Source organism: Gambusia affinis, linkage group LG12 (assembly GCF_019740435.1).
Source record: "Gambusia affinis linkage group LG12, SWU_Gaff_1.0, whole genome shotgun sequence".
In the NCBI taxonomy this organism is placed as follows: Eukaryota; Metazoa; Chordata; class Actinopteri; order Cyprinodontiformes; family Poeciliidae; genus Gambusia; species Gambusia affinis.
The window spans coordinates 14,241,156-14,261,962 of NC_057879.1; the positions used below are offsets into that span (position 1 = coordinate 14,241,156).

General features: G+C 38.4%; 2 protein-coding genes and 1 long non-coding RNA gene across 4 annotated transcripts in view; 1 reads left to right on the top strand and 2 right to left on the bottom strand.

Moving 5' to 3' along the window:
- Positions 1 to 379: 379 nt before the first annotated feature.
- glula (glutamate-ammonia ligase (glutamine synthase) a) lies at positions 380 to 3,435 on the bottom strand. The gene is made up of 7 exons (XM_044134351.1): positions 3,292 to 3,435; positions 2,495 to 2,682; positions 2,228 to 2,389; positions 1,966 to 2,112; positions 1,760 to 1,887; positions 1,473 to 1,672; positions 380 to 1,382 (listed from the first exon to the last, which is right to left on the bottom strand). Exons 2-7 carry the CDS (start codon positions 2,658 to 2,660, stop codon positions 1,070 to 1,072), a joined length of 1,116 nt encoding a protein of 371 aa, XP_043990286.1. The 5' UTR covers positions 2,661 to 2,682; positions 3,292 to 3,435; the 3' UTR covers positions 380 to 1,069.
- An 835-nt stretch (positions 3,436 to 4,270) lies between these two features.
- The window catches only part of pbx1a (pre-B-cell leukemia homeobox 1a), a 106,533-nt gene continuing 89,996 nt past the window's right edge, over positions 4,271 to 20,807 (top strand). For both annotated transcript variants that reach the window (XM_044134348.1, XM_044134349.1), the window contains exons 1-2: positions 4,271 to 4,369; positions 7,222 to 7,295. The gene's annotated coding sequence lies outside the window, so the exon portion shown is untranslated. The remainder of the gene's footprint in view (positions 4,370 to 7,221; positions 7,296 to 20,807) is intronic.
- On the bottom strand, positions 6,165 to 6,771 carry LOC122841224. The gene is made up of 2 exons (XR_006372363.1): positions 6,427 to 6,771; positions 6,165 to 6,338 (listed from the first exon to the last, which is right to left on the bottom strand). It is a non-coding gene; the product is annotated as an uncharacterized LOC122841224 (long non-coding RNA).

Consider the following 20,807-nt stretch of genomic DNA (forward strand, 5'->3'; position numbering starts at 1 on the left):
ACAGCCTGTTAAATTTGACTTGTTACCTTTATGGCCATTTCATTTTGCTGCTCTGTGTTTAGTGTCTTATAAGAACCTGCAACATGGGATGTTTGAAGGGGATTGGCAAATTGGAGCAGATACTCTGCAATCCGCAGACCAGCCTGTATCTCTCTTGATGGCTACTTGAAACCAGTTTTCCTTGTTTGTCATGTCCAACAGAACGAAGGCTTCACTGTCAGCTTTGCTGAAAAAAAAAAAATCTTAATTTTCCAAATCCTCATTTAAAAAAAGTGAAGCTTGCCTCACTTCACATGTTTATGCAATGCATCATTAAATCTTGCCGTCTGCATGGCAAATCCAAAATAAAACAATTTAATACAAGACTCAAACACATGTATTTGTGATAAAAATAAATGTTTTAAATGTATCAATAAAAATCACCAGGTTCAGTAAACCTGATGTTTTATCAGGTGCATTACAATATATTGCAGTTAACAAAAGGATAAAACTCCTTGAGGAAACTCTACAAATGGCATTATGGAAAGAGCCACCACTTTATAACAACTCATGTCTGGGACATCTACAGGTACCATACAAGTTGACCAAAATGTGCCAGAATTTGAGGACATCAAACATCATTAAAAAACAGACACTTCAAAGAATGAGAACATTAGTAACATTGAGGACTGGATAGTCAGGTCAACACATATTAACAGCACAAGAACTAGTCACATTTAGAAATTTTACACAAGTTGTCCAGCCTTTGCTGCCCTACTCTGCAATGTCCTTGTGCTTTAGTTTGTTTTAGTCTCAGACAGACAAAGAGGGAATGGTATGACATGGGCTAAGAACAGTGTTACAAAAGCCAATCCCTGTTTAATGACACAAGGAGAGGTGTACCCTGACATAACCAGCTCATAACTACCAAGTATCTCATTACCTTGCTTCAAGTTGACCAGCCAACTTTAAATTATTCTCATTGTAAGTTAAAAATCATCTTAGTGGGAGAATAACATGAAAATACAGTACTAGTATATTTTAAAGAAATTTGGGGGGAGCGGTAAAAGTCAGTCTGGGAGTTGCAGGTTTAGTAATCCGTCGGTTCCTCGCCCTCTTCATTCAGCAGACAAGTGCGGATCAGAGCTTCGGTCACACCGTATGGATCGCAGTTGGCTGACGGGCGTCGGTCTTCAAAGTAGCCCCTCTTCTCCTGGCCGACGCTGCGGGGAATGCGAATGCTGGCGCCACGGTTGGCCACGCCTGCGGAGAATTCATGAATGTTTGATGTTTCGTGGTGGCCAGTGAGGCGGCGGGCATTGTCAAGGCCCCCTTTAGGATCATAGGCACGTATGTGGTACTCGTGGCGCTTTCCGAGCTTCTCAATGGACTCTTCAATAGCTCTGAAAGCAGAACGGCAACATGAGTGTCAGCTATAACAAACAAACTTACAACTACTCTTAAAAAGGTTACAAATCGTCTTTGCAACTCACTTTAGTCCACCGTCTTCCCTCATTTCTTTTGTGCTGAAGTTTGTATGGCAACCTGCGCCGTTCCAGTTTCCTGGGATGGGCTTGGGGTCGAATGAGGCCACAACACCAAAATCTTCGCAGACACGGTGCAAGATGAAGCGCGCCACCCACAGATGATCACCCATGTCAATCCCCTCACATGGTCCAACCTGAAACTCCCACTAAAACACACAAGCAAACAGTCATTTTATAACTCGGTGGGAAAAACAAGACAAACATTAAAGCATATATTGGGCTCATATTATTACCTGGGCAGGCATCACTTCTGCATTTGTTCCACAGATGTTGACTCCAGCATACAAACATGCTCTGTAATGAGCCTCTACAATATCTCTGCCATAGGCTTTGTCAGCTCCAACTCCACAGTAATATGGACCTACAAAGATAAAAAAAGTGTTTAAAAAAATACAATGTAGCCTTCATGCAGACAGAACAAAGCAGACAACTTGCTCACCTTGTGGTCCAGGAAAACCGTTGGACGGCCAGCCGAAGGGATGTCCATCTGTGCCCAGTATGGTGTACTCCTGCTCCATACCGAACCAGGGATGCTGGTCTCTCACCATCTCCATCACCTTATTACAAGTGATGCGAAGGTTGGTTTCTGCAGAAAGGAAATTAAGTTGAGTTACTTAATGGTGGGTCCTCTAAATATAAAAAGATCAACTTTGTACAAGTCATTTTAAATAATTTCATGATTATTATACTGGCTTACTAACCAGCAGGTTTGCGGTTGTACTTCTGGACTTCACACAGGATCAGCTTGTTGGGATCTTTGCGGAATGGATCGCGAAACATGGCAGCAGGAATCAGATACATGTCGCTGTTGGAGCCTTCTGCCTGGTAGGTACTGGAGCCATCAAAGTTCCACTCAGGGAGATCTGCAAGAAAATGAGAGCAAATATTACACTTTGTCATACTCTGTTTGGGGTCACTGGGATCAATATGTACAGCTGCTTGAATAGGTTCATGAGACTGACACTTACCTTCAATACTTTTGGGCTCAAAATCAAGAGTTCTTGTTTTGCACCGGAGCCCCTCTCCTGTTCCATCAACCCAAATGTACATGGCCTGGACTTTATCCCCCTGGGGGAGCTCCATGTACTGCTGCTTGATAGTTTTGCTCAAGCTGGCGCTGGCGGACGTGGCCATCTTAACTGATACTATAACACACCTGAGAGTGCGAGGAGGAGAGAGTAAATGAGTGAGATGAGCAGAGATGGATCACATGTTGCATAACTAGCTGGGCTTTCGGGGGGAGGGGGCGCAAAAAACAGCACCATTGTTATTTTGGGTTTCTAGAAGGGGAGGTGGGTGCGGGGTTGAAAAACATGTTGAGGATGGGAAAGGGAAAAATAAATCATTTCCAGTTTTATCCGCCTGGCAAACAAAAGAAGGGGCGATTTTCTCACACAGATGCTGACTAATTAATTTAGGACGGAGACGAGAACAGCGCAAGTAAGATAACACGCAGAACATCCATTTTAACCGATTACTGCTCTGCATCTTGTTGCTATCATCATGGTTACTGTTGTTGACTGCAAGAGGGTGGCATGATTACATCATTCCCTTTTTGGTTAGAATTAAATAGTAATAACTAACAGACAGTGAAAGTCTAAAACATTGAAACATACCCAATATCTTCTGCTTCAGCACAGAAAACAAGTTGAATAAAAACTACCGAAATAATACATGTAACAATGAAAAGTCTGCCGCAGTTTTAACTTCCCAGTCTGACTAATTAAACAATACTGCCGAATAAGAGAAAAATGTGTAAACATACCTGGAGAAACAAGGAAATTTAAATAAAAACTAAAGGACTGGCAGGTCCAATGTGTGGTTCGATGATGGTTCTTTAGTATCTCTCTCATTCTCCGATACTACCGCTACAGATCGCGCTACTTTTATAAGAGCAGGAACTGGGACGCCTCACTTCTTTGATTGGTCGACTGGGTGGAGAGAGTGCGGGAGAGGAGGGCACGCCGCTCTTTGATTGGACAGCCTCAAGGCTCCCTTGCAGCACCTGAACTATTATCTCTCACCGGGGAGCGAGCTCCCCTCTTATGAAGAAACTGAATCTAAAGGGATAAACTGGGAACAAAAAGATAAGTGTCTGGTATTCGGTGCTAGGAACGTATTGCTGTGTGGAACAAAATGTCCAACGGCAGCTGGACAAATTCTAAAGTGCAGTCCACTTTAGAATTTTATGTATCCAAGGCGACACCGTGTGGCAGATATTAGTATGACAATGTTTGGCTTTTTAACTAAAGGTTATATAATGAAAACAATAGAAACTTACAGGTGCAGTTATTATAACACGAATAAGAGAATAAAAAAACAAAAGAGGAATTAATACACTCCTCTAAAAAAATACTGTCATGTACTTTACTTTATCGTCTTGTATAGAGATGCACTGATTAGTGTTTTCCCTGAATGACACCAGTTTCTGGTTGTATTTGAGGTCTTATTTTGACTTCTTCCATTTTATTTTTTGCCTACGTAAAATGAAAGACATGCCTTGTAAGTACTTTGATGGTGGTAGTAATTTTGTGTCTTAATTAGAATACATGTTAAACTATGTCCCTCGCTTAAGTTTGTGTTAAACTCAAAAGAAGCTATTAGAAGTGCATGGTCTCATATGGTGAATTCATTGACATTCAAAAGGTTTAATCATTCATGAGGTATTTTTATCACAAGACTTTATGATTTCCTGTGTGTGGAGATTTTTAACCATTCTGAAATGATGAAGTTAAAGGACATTAAATTTAAATTGCAGACACTGTTCCTTTAAAAGCTTCAAATGGAAGATGGTCCTATTAGGAATCAAGAAGAAGCAGGTGTTAATGTTACCATGCACCAGGGTGAGTAAAGAGATATTGCACACACATATTTTAGGTAAACAGTCATTTCTCATATGTTACTTAGTTGCTTTAATTTAGTGCTGTTTTTGGTTGAGGATTCACATTGCTGCTTTTGAACTTGCTGCGTTTTCTTAGCTTACAAATACCCCCATAAATGACAGGAGTCTGATTGCTGTAAAATAAATGTTTCCTGTAGACCACTGTTTCTAAACCCTGGTCCTCAAGGCACACTGACCTGCATGTTTTTGACATTTCCCTGCTTCAACACACCACATTCAGATCAGTGACGTGCGGTCAGGGGAGGCAGGTGAGGCAGTGCCTCACCAGCCATCATGGAAAGAAAGAAAATATATAATCATAAAGTAATTTAAATTGTTATATTCATCCGGTGGTTTGTACTAAAAAATATTTATTTTTCATGTAGCTTCACCAATTTCAATTTTTATTTGTTCAAAATCGCTGAATTTTCTTATTTTCCCATTCAAATGCTTGGAAGCGATGCCGGTGAGGCAGCAGCGAGCTCTGCCTCACCTTGGATTGCGCAACCCCTGGCTCTGCGCTGGCTGCTAAGCGGAGAGAGCATGTTGCTGTAGGCGTCAATAAAATGGTTTAAACTAATTTAATATGTGAACTTATTTCCAATAATTTAGCTTATGTATATAATGTACAGTGCTGTTTGTCACCAACTGTGTTTGTGTAACGTGTTTCGTGTAAAGAGCGATTATAAACGGCAGAGAACAGGTTCGAGGTGAGGCAGGCAGTTCTCTTGCCTCATGGCAGGGGGCGCTCAAGATCCCAGACGTTCGTCTTGTTCACTCCTCAACTGCCGAGTAAGTGACAGCGAGCTAGGCTAAACGATTCGGGAAGCAAGTCAAGTGCAGCGATAGATTATAATAGAGATAGTGATTTTTTCCCTCTCGCTTATCCCGACTTTCGACATTTATTTTGTTTTGTTTTTTAAGGAAATGTGTGTTTTGTGAGCTACAGTTTGTATGTGTAAGGATGCAGAAGTGAAACATAACCTGTAAACTGCTGTCAATCTATGCATCTATTTGCAAATCTGATTCTGATGACGTCAGTGCCTCACCAGCTATGAACCTCACCGCACGTCACTGATTCAGATGAATACAATTCAGCAAAAGCCTGTTAATCAGCCATCAATTGAAATCATGTGTGCAGAAGCAGGGAAATGCCACATGCAGGGCAGTATGCCTTGAGGACCAGAATTGAAAAGCACTGCTGTAGACAACTGGAGCAAAAAAATTAAAAACAAATTGCTTGACTGGTCAGCTTATCGTACATGGTCATAATAGCAAAATTTCTGAGTGGTCTCACAAGTAAAACTTCTCCAGCAATGCCATGACTCTGTTTAATTCAACTTTTTCTGCAACTGAAAAGATTGAGGTTAAAACTCAAGAAAGAGCAATTTGACTGACAGAGAGATATTGATTCCTCCCTGTGAGATCTCAATATGTTGCCACTGACCTGAGGTAATTTATGGACATCTACATAAGAAAGCCACTGATATTTATCAGCCTGGGAATAGTTCCTAAGTAATTTATGAAGCATTTGGACTCTGGTAAACCATAGAAACATAGTTTACTGTGTCCACGGTTTCATATCATGAAACAAGGTGATCCTTCTTCGAGTACTTCAGCAAGCCACAACCTTTTTTGTTTCTGTGTAGAGGTTTTTCCTAATTTCTGACAATGAACTGGGTTGTCACTGGTTTATAATCCATGGTTGGAACAATGGCGCTGATAAGATCATCAGAGTGATGTCAACAGTTGACCTACTCTTCTGCCCTCTGAGTCATCTGGGTCAATCATCGTTGAGCTGTTTTAAAATTTCATACAATGCTTCATTCACCTAATCCCATTTTGTAACGCATTACAAGAACTGAAGATGATTACCTTATTGAGAGGAGAAATGTCTTTGTAGCATACAAAGGATTGTTTTATGTTTCCTCCTTTTAAAAAAATAAATTAAATCGAAAGCAACACATCACTGCTCTGAAACTCTCTTATTGGAAACTGTGAGTTTTTGTGTGTACTCACACAGACAAAATATGTCGAGCTGACACAGATTGGTTAGTGTCAAATTTGCCTGAGGGCATGGTGCAAGCTGCTTCACCAGTCTGTTGGGAGTTTTCTGTCATGTGAAACCTAATATTTAAAGAGGATAACCAACCCATGCTAAAGAATTAATGTGGGAGGAAACATGGCAAACAAAATGATTTTGTTCTACAAGCTTGCTGATATTTTGTTCTATAAAATACAGACATTTAAATAAAGACATTATTGAAGAAAACATTCTAAAAATACTGAGAGGATTTTATTGCTTTGGAAGGTAAAAAAAAGTATTTAAAATTAAATATTAGCTCCAAAATTAATGAGGTTTTAGTGTGTTGTGAGTGTGAGATAATGTATCAAGTACACACATATATTTATATATATATATATATATATATATATATATATGTATGTTTACATCTTGTGCATTTTGGTTGCTTTTGTGAGTGCAAAGTTAAATATTTCATCTGATCATATTTTGTATATTAAACCATCCCTGCCTCTCTACTGCAGCCACAAGCAAACATTTAGTTACAGCAGATAAAACATATAAATCATTACACATGAAAAAATGTACGTTTTCAACAAGCAGTCAGTGTTGCAAACATCTTAAAGCCAATAAACATCTCTCTGCAAAGCTGCAAATCTTTGAAAATAGGTGAGGGAAGATTGATTGTTGTGTCTAATTTGCTTCAATTGTTTAAAATCTTTCATATAATTGACTAAGCTGAGAATGATTGTTTTATTAAAACTCCTAAACCGCCTCCCTGACTCTTGCAGGCCAGGGCTGTAGATGTTTAAACCTGGACACGTCACTGCTTAGAGAGGACCTGCTGATACTGCGAGAATCTGACGTAAGTGTTTTTACAAGTCTTATCACACAGTCTGCATGATGTGATTACTCTCACTAAGTGAAGGACAAAGTGTGTTCTGTGAAGTTGTAACTATTTAATGGTAACATGTTGAATAAGATTGCTCTTCAGGGAAACTTTTCACATGTAGCTATCTTATTTTTTATGCCACAATTTGTGCAGTGTGCAAAACTGAAGTAAAGACTGCACCAGCCGTCAGGATAAAGTAGTCAAGAAACATGAGGTGTAATGGAAATTATTTTAGATTTAACAAAAGAATAATACTCTCAAAACAGTATCCATCACAGTAATCATCAACACAGCTTTGTCATGATTAAATGGAGCCCTTTGTAAGCCTAACTTGTGTGTTTAAAAACCCTTCTGAGCAGTGAGCATGGACCTTATCAAGCTCCCCCCACAACCGACCCACGTGACCGCAAGTCTCACAAACAAAGCATGGCGGTGCCTTGTTTCTATGTAACCATGACAACATTAGTGCATCATTTCTACCGGATTTTCACAATATATTAGCTACTAGAATGGACAGAGGAACTAACAAGTTCATGTCATCATCTGAGAGGAGGTTACTGGTCTCTCAGTCACAAGCTGGTTGCAAACCTGAGGCCAGCAGGTGTCAGTCAGATCTGAAATTTGGTTTGATGACCTCAATATGAGAAGCTACATACTGATAGGAGGAACCAAAGAGTTCTGTAAAGGTAAAGGCAAATCTTTTGAAGCTGGGATATAATTAATTTAATTTCACATAATTATCGCGGTAGAAGCCATTTGTTTGTTAAAATTTTATGAAATATATTTGTTCTATTTGATGTTTGTTGTGAATGACGTATACTCACAAACGAACGAGGTAATTAGTCCAACGTTTAGAAACTACAGCGGCTGTAATGCGCCACAGCAAAGGTAAACAAAGGTAAAATAACCTGAACAGTTGATCAACTCAAAACCACTCGTACCTTTTTACTCTCTCTTTCTCTTTGTAGTTTAAGTACACCTGTTACCGTGGCAACCACCTGCGCCCCGCAAGACGAGCAAAGACGTGTTACGTTAAAAACATAACATTCAGTCCGTTACGATATCAAGTTTCCAGGCTTGATATTTATTTCTGGATTATTAATCAGCGCTTCCCTGAACACAGCGATGGTTGATTGACCAGCTGTACTTGGTGCTAGAGTGGCTAACACGATTAACAGTTTAGTCCAAAGCCTTTTCTGCTAAAATAAAATCTTTAGTGTATGTCAGAAACAGTACACGTTGCATATTGATCTGTTTAACTAACGTAAGACTGTGTAGCAGACAGGCTTCAAGGTGTAGAAGTTGTATCAGTACTGTCATTATGCTGTACTTAGCTAACGGGAAGCGTGTGTTTGTGAGACGGCCACGCACGTGACCACGTATAATAGGCATCAGCCAATGAAAAGCGGCCCCTATGGCAAGGTCCTGGTCTTTAAAAATATCTCATTCCACTGTTCAGTCGATCATCTGAAAAAAATATAGCACAATTTCAAACTTATGACGATGTGGAGGTCCACATAAACTGAGAAGAAAGCAATAATCAGAGAAGGAATCATTTTTTTTTTTTATTAACACATTCTAAATTTAAGGTAAAAAATGACACATGCTTAGGTAATGGAAAACAGAACCAAATGTACTATTTTAGGTGAGCTTAACTTGACTTTGTGCAAATATTTTCATAGTTTGATTTTTGCTCAATTTACTGTCAAGATTGTCAATGTCAATCATTTAAATATTAGAGAAACCAACATGCAGTAACTGTATATTCCAGTAGAGGGCAGCAGCTGCTAATGTAAAATTTAACAGGGGACATTTTGATCATGTCGAGAAGTTTAGACTGAACTCCCTTTATATGAAGGGATTTTTGATGTTTTATCCAAGTCTTACAGAAAGGGAACTCTGAATTGACCTGGTTCAGATCAGGTGTTTCCTCTGTCACTTAGTATTATTGAAGTCCTGACTTGAGTCTCACTCTGTGCAGAATGAGTGACGTGATGGCTGCACCTCCACCCTACTCATTCTCTTAACAAGTAGGCTCTAACCTCTGCACTCTCTCCACTGATGTATATCTTCTCCCTCTCTAAGACATGACTGCACTCCACCTTAAAAATTAATAAAGCTAACCACGTACTTGTCACTATTTCAATGTCCACCATGTCCTCTGTTACTCATCAGTCCACTTGTAAATAAGGCCAGCCTCAAGGAATCATGATCCTGTAAAGCTTCTTCAGAGAACTTCATGTGGCATGTCAAGAAGTAAACAATTTGCAATAACACTGATTGACATGGCAATATTAAAAACTATTAATATTTTTAAAGTAAAAATCAACATGAGTAAAAACATGTACATTTCCAGATATTCTTGCTTTTATTCTCTCTGCCATGTAGCCGTGAGGTTGAAAGCAGAGCAGCATGAAACATCATGGGTTATATTTAATCCAGACTCGCTGTTCTTTGGGGATAATAACTTTTTTGCTCCATTCCAGGACTTGTCTGTCATCTTGACATGGCAATATCTCCCGACTCCACTGTTTCATAGTCAGTTTCATTTATTTCCAAACACCATTTCACACCCTGCTGGCTTTAACTAGGTATTATACAGCGAGTGGGGAGTGTGCTGCAGATTGAATCGTGACAGAGACAACAATGTTTCTAGTGAAAAATAAGAGAATATTGGAACTTACAGACTTTATAACTAAAAAAATGAATATTTTGTGTCATTCTGATCCCATCCGGCTTTTATTCAGTGTTTGTATTTTTTATTTTATTTTGAATGACTGGTGGATATATAATCACCAAATTCATGTCAGATTGTAAATTGATTTATTGATTATAATGCTGTGTTTTTCACCTTTGTGTCACATTTTCCTTCTTAATTTTTAAATACATTTTATTAAGTAAAGAAAGTAATGATTAGCTGGTAAGATTTTGTAGGTGCTGGAAATAAGGAATTAAAAAGCAGAGTAAAAACCAATTCAGAATTTTAATTTCCATAAAATCTGTAGGTACTGATTGAATAATCTATATTTTTTCTCTAAAATGAAATCCAGGTTGTTTAATTTGGTAAATACTTAGTTGACTGAAACTTGAAGATCCTATTTTGGAGGTGTTTAGTAGAAAAAGAGTGACACATGATATGGTAAAACATATTTATTGTTAAAACCGAGCTTTAATCAAGCAGCTGGGTCAAGTTTTAAGCCACACAACGAGTCATAAAATATGAAAGTGAGTCACTATGAAGCTCTTGCATATCAGTTTCCTATGGAACACATTAGTTTGAGCTAAACACTTAATACACAGTAATAAAAACACATCTTGTTCTTCTTATTCTGGGTCCCTCTCAGTGATATTGTACCAAATGGTTTTGTGGTTTCGTATTAGTTATGTGTTAGCATCTTAGGTTGTTTTGTGGTGTGGTGTGGTTTGATTCTAGTTTTATTATTATTTTGTATTAGTTCCTTATTTTGTTTAGATCAGTCTTGTTCCGCTTGTTCTTGTTTTTCTTTAGTTCGGTCCTTTCTTAGTTATTTTTGTTTGTTTATTTCTCATATGTAGTTATTTATTATTACTCTACTTTAATTATGTTTTGTTTGCTGTACTGTTACATTCATTTTCTAGCATCCTGTTTACTCTCAATTGTCTCCCGTGCCACTTTCTCTCTCCCTCTCCTCAGTCAGAGGTCTGCTGTCTCCCTTCGCACCTGCAAGCAGTTAGCTAATCAGCCCAGGTCTATTGTTTCAGCATTCAACCTCCCAGTCCTTAAGCACTTCTTTCTCAGTCACTCCTTGCTGGTTCTTCTTGTTGCTTCCCTGTATAACTCTGCATGCTTCTTATGTGTCCTTGCTGTTTTTTATCCTCCATGGATTTATTATTCTGCCTTTGGTCCCTTGTAAGTTTGTTTTGTCGTCTTTTTTTATTTTTATTAAATCTTGACATTCCCTTGCTGCCTCTGTCTTTGTGCAGTTGTGTTCAACATCAATCACTCACTATTTATTTTAACAAAGTTTGTGATATTAAATAAATCAATGTTGATTTTATTTTTCTAGTAAGGTTCTAGTTGCTAAGCTACAACATTATTCCTGCTGTAAATGGATAAAATTAAAAGGGTAGTTTAGGAATTTTGTACAGAGATGTAATGGTAAATCTATTTCTACCAGTATGTATGCCATTTACCTTGAAAAAAACTTATTTTCGTTACTTTGTGCTCAGTACAACAACATAAAAAAGCAAGCTGCTGTCTAAAGTAATTCGCAACACACAAAATTGGCATAAACAGTATTTTGTAGAGTTACTAGGTAATATAGCAGCTTTAGTAGTCCACTATGGCAAGCCATTTGTGTACATATTCAAGATCCTTGCTATCAGGCATCTTTTAACATGATACATACCACCAGGAACCACCAGATGCTCAATAAACATCACTAAGTTTGCAACAAGCACTACCTAGTGTTTAATTATGAAATCTTCCTTGAAGACACGAGACATCAGAATAAAAACCAGAATAAACACTGTCATTTTACAAATGAATAAATACTATTCAGCCAAAACATGCTTTATATCCCATTTATAAATGAAAACTGCTGGTTGTTTTGTACAGCAGCGAAATTGACGTTTCTGTCATTTATTAACTACTTCTTCTATAACAGCCTTCTGATGCCCGCAGGGGCCTTCATCCATGGATGTGTGTGTTACGTTGCCAGCAGGTGGTCTTACCCATCGCTTGGTGGGTGAGCGTGGTACAGTCACTGCTGCCACTATCGCTGACAAATCAGAGCTGTTTATTAAGAGGATGACAACTCTATCAAGCACCATAAGCGGGCCCCTGTGCACAGGAGTTCTTTTGTTACTTTCAGCGAAGGTGTCATCAATCTTGCTGCCATGCTACTCTCTTGAGCTGTTGATGGCAAACACGATTCCTCCCTTTCTGCCTGGCCTCTCCCGCCTCGCAGCCTGGATTCAGGCGTAGCGAGAGGGAATCGGATAGATGGGAAGACTTTCCCCGAGAGTGCCTGTTCCTGACAGGCGACAGGGCGGACCGCTTGGACACCAGGGGTGGATATATGGGGCCGTGTAATGAAAAGACGTTGACAGGACCTGCTTGCTTTGTAATGAAGGTCCTCTTCAGTGTTGAATGGATACACACATCTTTCACACTTTTGTCCTCCTGTCTTTCCCACTGAATCTTTCTCATCTGTTTTAAATCTAAAATAGCGAAAGTAAAAGGAGCATCCAAGACAACGGCTCAGGGTGTTAAGCAGTTATTTTGCTGTGAGACCTTTTCATCTTCTTTTGTTTTTTCTTAATAACACTAGAGTGCATAATGAAACAAACTTTACCATCGAACTGTAATAACCCGAGTAAATAAATAAACAGGAGCTTTCAAAGATTATTTCAATTATGACAGGAAAAAAGCTACCCAAACCAATCTGGGACTGTGTGAAAAAGTAATGAGACTAATCATGATTTCAGGTGGAGTTGCACTTCTCAAACTCACTCAAACTTGTTTGATAACATGAAGACAGAGAGACATAATTTACACATAGAGAAACATCCAACTAAAATCCCTCAAACCTCTTTTACAGTCAAATTACCTCCATGGAGATTTTCAAGGCCAAAAACTCTGTAGACCAAAAACAAAAACATAGATCTGACACACTTTTGCCAAAAACATATCGATGGTCTGTTTGAGTTAATGAAGGTCTCCAATTATTTGTGGTGTAAAACGAAAAGAACATTGCGCTAACGGGCAGTCATGGTGGTGGCAGTGTGATGGTTTGGGGCTTCTTTGTTGCTTTGTGACATGGCAATCTGCCACAATTGATGAAAACACTAATCTGCTCTGTAGCAGAAAATCTTGTAGGGGAATGTTTGGCCATCAGTTTGTGACCATGAGGTCAAATACGCTAAGTTTATCCAGCAGGAAAAAGATCTAAAGCACAGCAGCATGTTCACCTGTGAATGGCAAAACAAATAAACAATCAAACTCAATGTTTTTGTTGATTCAGATTCTTCAAATGTCAAAATTCCTCTATATTGAAGTAAAAGACATCTAGCCAGTTATTGTCCAGGCTTGATGCTGGTTGTTGTGTTTAGGTTTAGAGGGCTATTACTTTCTCACAAAGGGCCAGACTGGTTTTTCTTTTAGTAAATAAAATGATTAAACTACTCTTTTATTATTAATTCAAATTATATTTCTCTTATTTAAATTTGTTTAATGGCATGAAATATTCAAGTGTGGAACGAACACTGTTTTGTTGTGCTATAAATGCAAAGACCTGCTATGATTTTTTTAAATTAATTATTATTATTATCATTATTATTATTATTATTATTATTTTAAAAAGCAACTAAGCTTGTTTTGCACCTGGGATTAGAAAGTAAATCCTTCTCTCAGCCCATGAAGATGCAGCTGAATTTTCACCTCCTTTCTGTCAGTGTTATTCAAGACTCCATACGGCTCAAAGTGATGGACTGTGATGTATGTACTCCACTTAAGCATCGACTGAGGTCACAGACTCTATAAATGTCTCAGACAACTCTGATATTTTAATCTCTTTTTAGTTGGGAAATGTTGGACCTTTGCCCAATCAATACGCAGGGCAAGAGCCTTGCCAAGATACCTCATGGTAACTTTTCATTGTTCTGTCTGGAAGCCGAAATGTCAACCAGAATAGCACCGCTCAAGCTAAAGCTGAAATATGGCTGTCTGCAGTCAAAAACATCCCTCTTTTATGACCCTGAAGCTTCTGACAATAACAAACACAGAAAATGCCAAAAATGCCCGAGGAGGGAGAGGAGGAGGGGTGCAGACTGACACCTGAAATTTCCTTTTTCTGCTCTCAAATCAAATCCAACCTGTTTAATTCATCAGTCAACAATAGCTCCCAAATGGTGGAGTGGGAGGGGAGGTGGAGGTGGGGTGGTGCAGTTCCCTTTGTGAGAAAACGCAGCCAAAAATATCAAGACGCTCTCTCACATTAACATTGCTAATTTGTTTGCCAATGGTTTCCAAGGCGCCGAATAATTGGCTGCGAGATATTGTTTGTTCAGGTGTTCCACATAATTGAATCCTGCATTGAAAATTCTGCAGATGAATGTTGGAGGAATAGTGAAAAGAAAAGAAATCCGGCAGTTTGTCGTACATTTCTTTTGAAGCCAAGTGATTGCCGTAGATTAATTCTCATCCCAATAGCGACAAGTCATGATTGCTGCACATTAATTTTCTGGCTAATGTACAATGAGCTCACGTTCTGAATTATAAAAAAAATAAAAAACTCGTGTTCACCAGTTTCCAATTAGCGTCCTGTTGTTGAAGCTCCTTTTTGAGGAACCGTTTTTTTTTTTTCTTTTGAGATGATATGCTTTCCTTTGCACATGCTGACCTTTTGAATCTCACAGATTGAATTCATGAGCCCATTATTTCCAACCAAAAATGGTGCTTTTGTCAGCAATCTGCTGTGAGCGCTTTGCTGATAAGCATGTTAATGTGTGCTGCTGCAAAGCCAGGCCTCATACGCACATATGGAAGCGATATGGCGTCCAGCTGGACACATGTGTTGAAAGAGCCGGATGATGTATTTGATCATAGTTAGGTTGTGGGGAGGGTCACGCTGGGGTTTGATTTGGCTGCACAGTGCTGACCTAACGCCTCAGCTCAATCCGTCACCTTGTCCTCCCCTTGACTTCTTACCCTGTGATCCTCCTTTCCCACCCCAAAGAGCCCAAGAAAAACAATCCTGGTGCTTGAGACCCTCCCTGCACTCCAACTCCTGTCTGGACAGAAATAAATTAGACGTGGAATCAGGGGTTCTGTTTTCTTACACATTTCAAGCACAGATTTCAAATGAGGAGGGAAAGAGGAAAAAAAAAAAAAACACTTGAAGACGGCATCTAAAGAAAAACAATTGGAACTGAAAATTGAATCAGATAATTGACTTGTAAGTGAAGAACTATATTGTTGGCTGAAAAAAAATCAAAATAGAAATTTGAACGCTATGTTAAAAAGACCAAAAAAAAATTCTGAATAATTAGAAATACATTTGTACTGCTGGACGCATAAAGCTAAAAACATGGTAAGAGAAATTACATCTAAAAGCCAAAATACCAAAACAGTCTCCAAAGCCTTGTGGTGCTACAGTTTACCCAGATCTGACTCAATGATTTAAATAAACTTAGTTTACAGTTAACAGTTTGGCTGTTTTCTTGTTTTAACTCATACCTTTCAAAGGCTTTCACAGTTACTGTTAAAAAAAGAGCAGCTTTTACCAAGAGTGGCAGAATTATTTGCACGTTAACAAAAGATGAAACTAATAAAACTACTGCATTATCTTCATCCTTCGCATTATCTTCATCCTTCGCTTTTTTTAATTTGATCAGAATGTTTCAGAACTTCAATTTAGTAATCCACGATTCTCTGTGTCCCTGGGGTATAAATTTGACGTGACACATAGGCCCATTTCTTTTTGCCTCTAACCACTTGGCTGGACAAGGACTCGTATTTATCTTGCCACCACACAAAGAACAGGGAGGGAAAAATAAGAGCCTTCAAAGCTTACTGCTCAAAGAGAACTGCAGCAAAGACTGGCATCTTAGGGTCACTAAGTCTTCATACCAACCATTAGATGCTTTATACATGCCAACAGGTTGAGATGGCAGAAAAAAAAATTATGTTCTGCCATTGGAAACATAAGAAGCTTACAATGACTGGAAATGTGTTCTGTCTCTCCCAGAGCTGCAAGAACAAAACATCATTCTGTTCTTTCTGCTTTGGTTCAGGAGTTTTTGCTGCTTGTTCTTGACACGTCATCTGGACATAACCTTTTTTCTTCTTTTGTGTCAAAGAAAAATTTTAAGTTGGCATGGTCCCTACACTATAAAGAACTGTCCAAGTTCTGCACTTGAATTCTTCTTTTCTTGCCACCTGGACATAAAAAAAAACACGTTTCTCTGTTTTACTGGCTTTAAGATTGTTTTGATGACAAGCGCTCCAAATAGGTTTAGTGTGAAGAAAAAAATGACTTTGTGGAAAGAACCATTAGGCCTGCTGCTAATTAGGTTGGCGAAACTGTATGCTATTGCCCTGTTTTTCTTTGAAAAGGTCCAGTACAAATGTTGTTATAGAGAGAATATTTTAAATATTAGCAGAAAATTTCCAATTGGTCATCGATGGGTTTTTCAGCAGGGTAACAAACATAAGACGAAATAAGCATAGAAATTCTTTACCATACATAAAATCAACCTCTCATAGTCGTCTCAGTTATCAAACCAAAATCCTGTGGAGTGAACCAGATAAAACGGAGCATTAAACAACAGCTGGGATTCTGGGAGAGCTACAGATATTCTACTAAAAGGAAGATCCCTCTCTCTGCATTGGCCAACCTTGTGAAATGTTGCAGGAAATTTCTAAGCACTGCCCTGTTTGCAAAATGGGGAAGGACTAATTATAACAACTACACTGTCAATAATTGTGGAAAATGATTGTAAGAAAACTGTTACAATCTTTTTACATTGTTTTCAAAGGTGTAAAGACTATATAAAGTTTTAAACTGGCACTTTTTTATACTGTTTCAGATTTGAAACAAGCAACATGGCTTACACAGATATGATGTGACACCATCTTCTTCTTACTCTAAACTTGTGCCAAGTTGTGCTTTTTCCAACTCTTCCAATTCCCATTTCTGCCTATCCCTCTGGATTTATTGGCAAGAAGCTGAGCTGAAAAATAATTTTCTTTGCCAACTCTCAGCTCTTTGCACATACTTAAAATTCAAATAAACAAAAGTGACAAAACTCTGTTGATGTCTCCCAAAATGCTAAATGAGAGATTCTGAACCACTAATATTTTGCCAGACCTTTAGTTTTAATTTGGCCTCAGATCCTTCATTTTTTTGGTATTGTTTTGATAACCTGGAACATCATAACAATGATTTCCATTCAGAGATCAGTTGAGTCTGGAGTCTTTCCTGTACTCCCTCGGTTAAGGCATAGGCAGTGTATACTGTAGGTAGGAGGACTTTGCAGTGAGGTCAACACATTTTACTCCTGTATGTCAGGGGTTATTTAAGTATTGGTGGTGTTTACGTCCCTGACTGGAGGTGGGTGGCTGTTGTCAGTGGGCACCGTTGCCATGGAGGGGTGAGCTCAATCTGTGACAACGGTGAGGTGGGCGGTTCATGTCAACAGCTACAACCGCTTGAATGCCACAACACAAGGCTTTGCTGTAGAACATTGCATTATAATACAAGCATGGTGAAGTTCAACATTTATTTTTATATTATTTAATTTTCAAGATCATGGGATTAGTAGGAGTAAAGTTTTAGCTATGAATGAATATAGATAATTGCTTAAGACAATTAGTAAAGTAATAATTTACATCAAAATTGTTTCAATTATTTATACACATAATTGTAATACACATCCTCTACACATTAACAGGAGCCAAAAGAAAACATAAAAACTGACATCGCATAAGTGTGCACACCATTAATCTAACAGTATATTGGATCAGCTTTGATTCAATTTCAGTCTACTAGTTTCCCATACCTTGGTTTAGTGAAACATTTCCCTCTGCCTCACAAATGTCCTCCAAATCTCTCCTGTCCAACTCAAAGTTTGAAGGTCCCAGCTCCAACACACCTGAATCTAACTTCTGAATTACCTTAATTACCTGAATTACCTTCTCAGCGTCTCATCCATCTGCAAAGGCCTGATCATGTGCCACTAATTAAATTCACATTTTGGAACAAAACTCCATAAAAAAAATTGCTACAGTGGCTCATGAAAACCAACTTTGAATGATCTACTTTACTTTTCTTCTAGTACTTTTGTTGATACGAAACAATCGCCTATTTTGTCACAATGATACTGAAAAAAAAGAAACATCCCCCCTCATCTGTTGCTTTTGAGCAGAAATTTTAGGGTCAAAGCTAATATTTAGACCTATTCTGTCTTTCGTCCTTATATCCCTGACATGTAGACACTGGAGGAGACGGCTGTCACATGTAGAACCCAACCAGTGCTAATCACCTGTGTCTCCTCTAGAAGTAGTCAGGCTCCTGGCAGCCTCCCTCTCTGACGTCTTGTCTATTCATCGGTTTTGTAGAAATGTTCAGTTTTATTCGCATCACTTTTGTTCTATATTTTCTTTACTGTGCTCTGTTATTTAAGTATATCGTACTGTGTAAGTAGTTGTACCTTCCTTCATAGTCAGATGAAATGAAACAATAATCAAAGCAAACTAAAGCAATTAAACCATGAACAAAAAATACAGCAGACTTTATAACATATTTTATTGTTGTCAAATAAATTGTGTTTGATAACGATGAAATTTAATGTCATGTTTCATCTTTTTACACTTGCAGTATTTGTCGTCTTTCTCTTTTGCAGAAAGAATTTTTTTTAATCTATAGAAATTTTTTATTTTCAGATAAAGAATTTCAATCCGTGTGCCTTTGCCAGAAAACAAACCCAATTCATTTTGTTGTCACGAAATTGGATACAGCTCACCTGGACTGTGACGCCCCTCTCTTTAAACCAAAACACTAATTTGATTTCTGTATCTAGGTCAGTATTATCTGAGCTCTTCTCATGCTTCTGTTTATTGAGCCAGGTGTGTTGGTGTGTGTGTGTGTGTGTGGGCGTCTGCATGAGAGATTGTGGGAATCTGCCGGTCTGATAATCAGTGACAAAGACGTTATAGCAGTGTGACAGAGTTCTATTTGCCATAACTAACGTCTTCATCTCATCACTTTCCCTGTGTTTTCATTTATATTTATATATCTTTTGCAACTTATCAACTGCTAGCATCTGCGTTATTTCCAGGCGGATACACCACAGTGAGCTGGGAATTTAGAGAATTCAGGCAAGGCCACGGCAGCTCAAGCAGGTGGAGAAAAGTAAGGGCTATTTACAGAAAGAAAGGATAAGAAAAAACAGAGGCAGTGTTGGGGAGGAAAAAAGCGAGAGTCCTCTCTACTTGAAGTGTTTAGCAGACATGCTGTCAGACTCAGAGGTTAGAGGGGATGATTGTATCGACAGGCTTTATTTGCTGGTTATAAGTGAAAAAGAGTCAGAAAGCAGGCAGGAGCAGAAAATGCTTCTGATGCAGAAACACGCTATAAATCACCGCATACAGTTCGTGCTGAATGAAAAATGAAAGCAACAAACACCTGCTGAATGTTGCCAATTTCCTCCGCACTCTGTATTAACTCAAGCATATTTGCTCCATCAGACAACATGTCCAATTTAATTTGGCCCAAATGGCTTTGAAGTATATTTCCTCTTGGTGTCCTTGTCAAAAGGCAAAATCTCAACTCTGTTAAATTGTCAATAACGTGATTATGATTTATGTTATTATGTTTTAGCATTTTCACATGGCGGTGGAGTGCCTAAGTGTATGGGAAAGAGGACAAACCCACACAGGGTCACAGAATATGAACAAGGTTTGATTTAGTTCGGTTTTGTTTGCTCAAACGTCAGTTTGTGTTTGGATCAGTCACTTGGATTTATAGCATTCAGATTACGATGCAGCGAGGGGACTGACAGAAACATGTAAACTCTTTTTTGTGTATATGAAAATGTACAAACAATTTCATGCCACGTGTTTGAGCTTTTCAGTCTTCACTGCACACATTTGCACTTTCACAATTTATGCAGAGAATTAGAAACATTGCTCAGTGTGTAGAGCTGCATGGATGGGGAATTTTTTTTTTTTTATTCAGTCCTTTTCAGATTTTTCTGTTGATATGGCAAGATTTAGTTGGCTCATTTGATTTACATTCTTTGATTTCAGGCGATTAAAAGAATATTTATAAACAGATGAAAAAATCCAGGAATGCATTTTTTTTTTTACTGTTATCCATCCATTTTCAGGCTACAGGGAAGCAGTTGCTTTTTTCCAGTGGTCAATGGATAACAAGTGAGACACTTTGAGGTTCTTTTAAGGGTCCAATGAATCTACCAAGCATGTATTTTGGCAAAAATGGAATATCTGGAGAAAAGCTATGCATGCATGGCTTTGAAGATGTAATCTCCAGTACAACTGGGTGCATGCAAACCCATGATCTTCTTGATGCAAGTTCTAATACTATGTCGACATTTTTTATTCATTGATATGATAGAAAGGGCTGCTTAACAAAAATAAATAAATGTATAAAGAACACCCTGTGTCAATACTTGGGCTTTATTGCATAAATGATCTTCAATTTATCATGTCCAAGAGGTATTTAAATTTGATCTCGTGTTCAAAAATACACACTTCATGTTCAACAATTAACAAAAGAGGGTGCCAGATTTGAAAAATAGGTGGTGAAAAATTTATTATGGCTATCAAAAACTCCAGATAAATACAAAACCCCAAGAATTGAAAGTGAGTGTACATTGTGTTACCGTGACTCCAGTTTGGATAAGGTCAAATCAGACCTCAAAGTTTCCCTCAAAAACCCTGTAATGTGAGGATAGGGGTGCTAGGGCAGCTGGTGGTGTGGT

What these genes read in the sequence shown, in the direction of transcription:
- glula (XM_044134351.1), bottom strand. Translation starts at nt 2,660, where the DNA reads ATGGCCACGTCCGCCAGCGCCAGCTTGAGCAAAACTATCAAGCAGCAG. An exon ending in CGGTTTTCCTGGACCACAAG is followed by an intron (nt 1,888 to 1,965) that starts GTGAGCAAGTTG and finishes TTATCTTTGTAG; the next exon opens with GTCCATATTACTGTGGAGTT. An exon ending in CAGAAGTGATGCCTGCCCAG is followed by an intron (nt 1,673 to 1,759) that starts GTAATAATATGA and finishes TGTGTGTTTTAG; the next exon opens with TGGGAGTTTCAGGTTGGACC.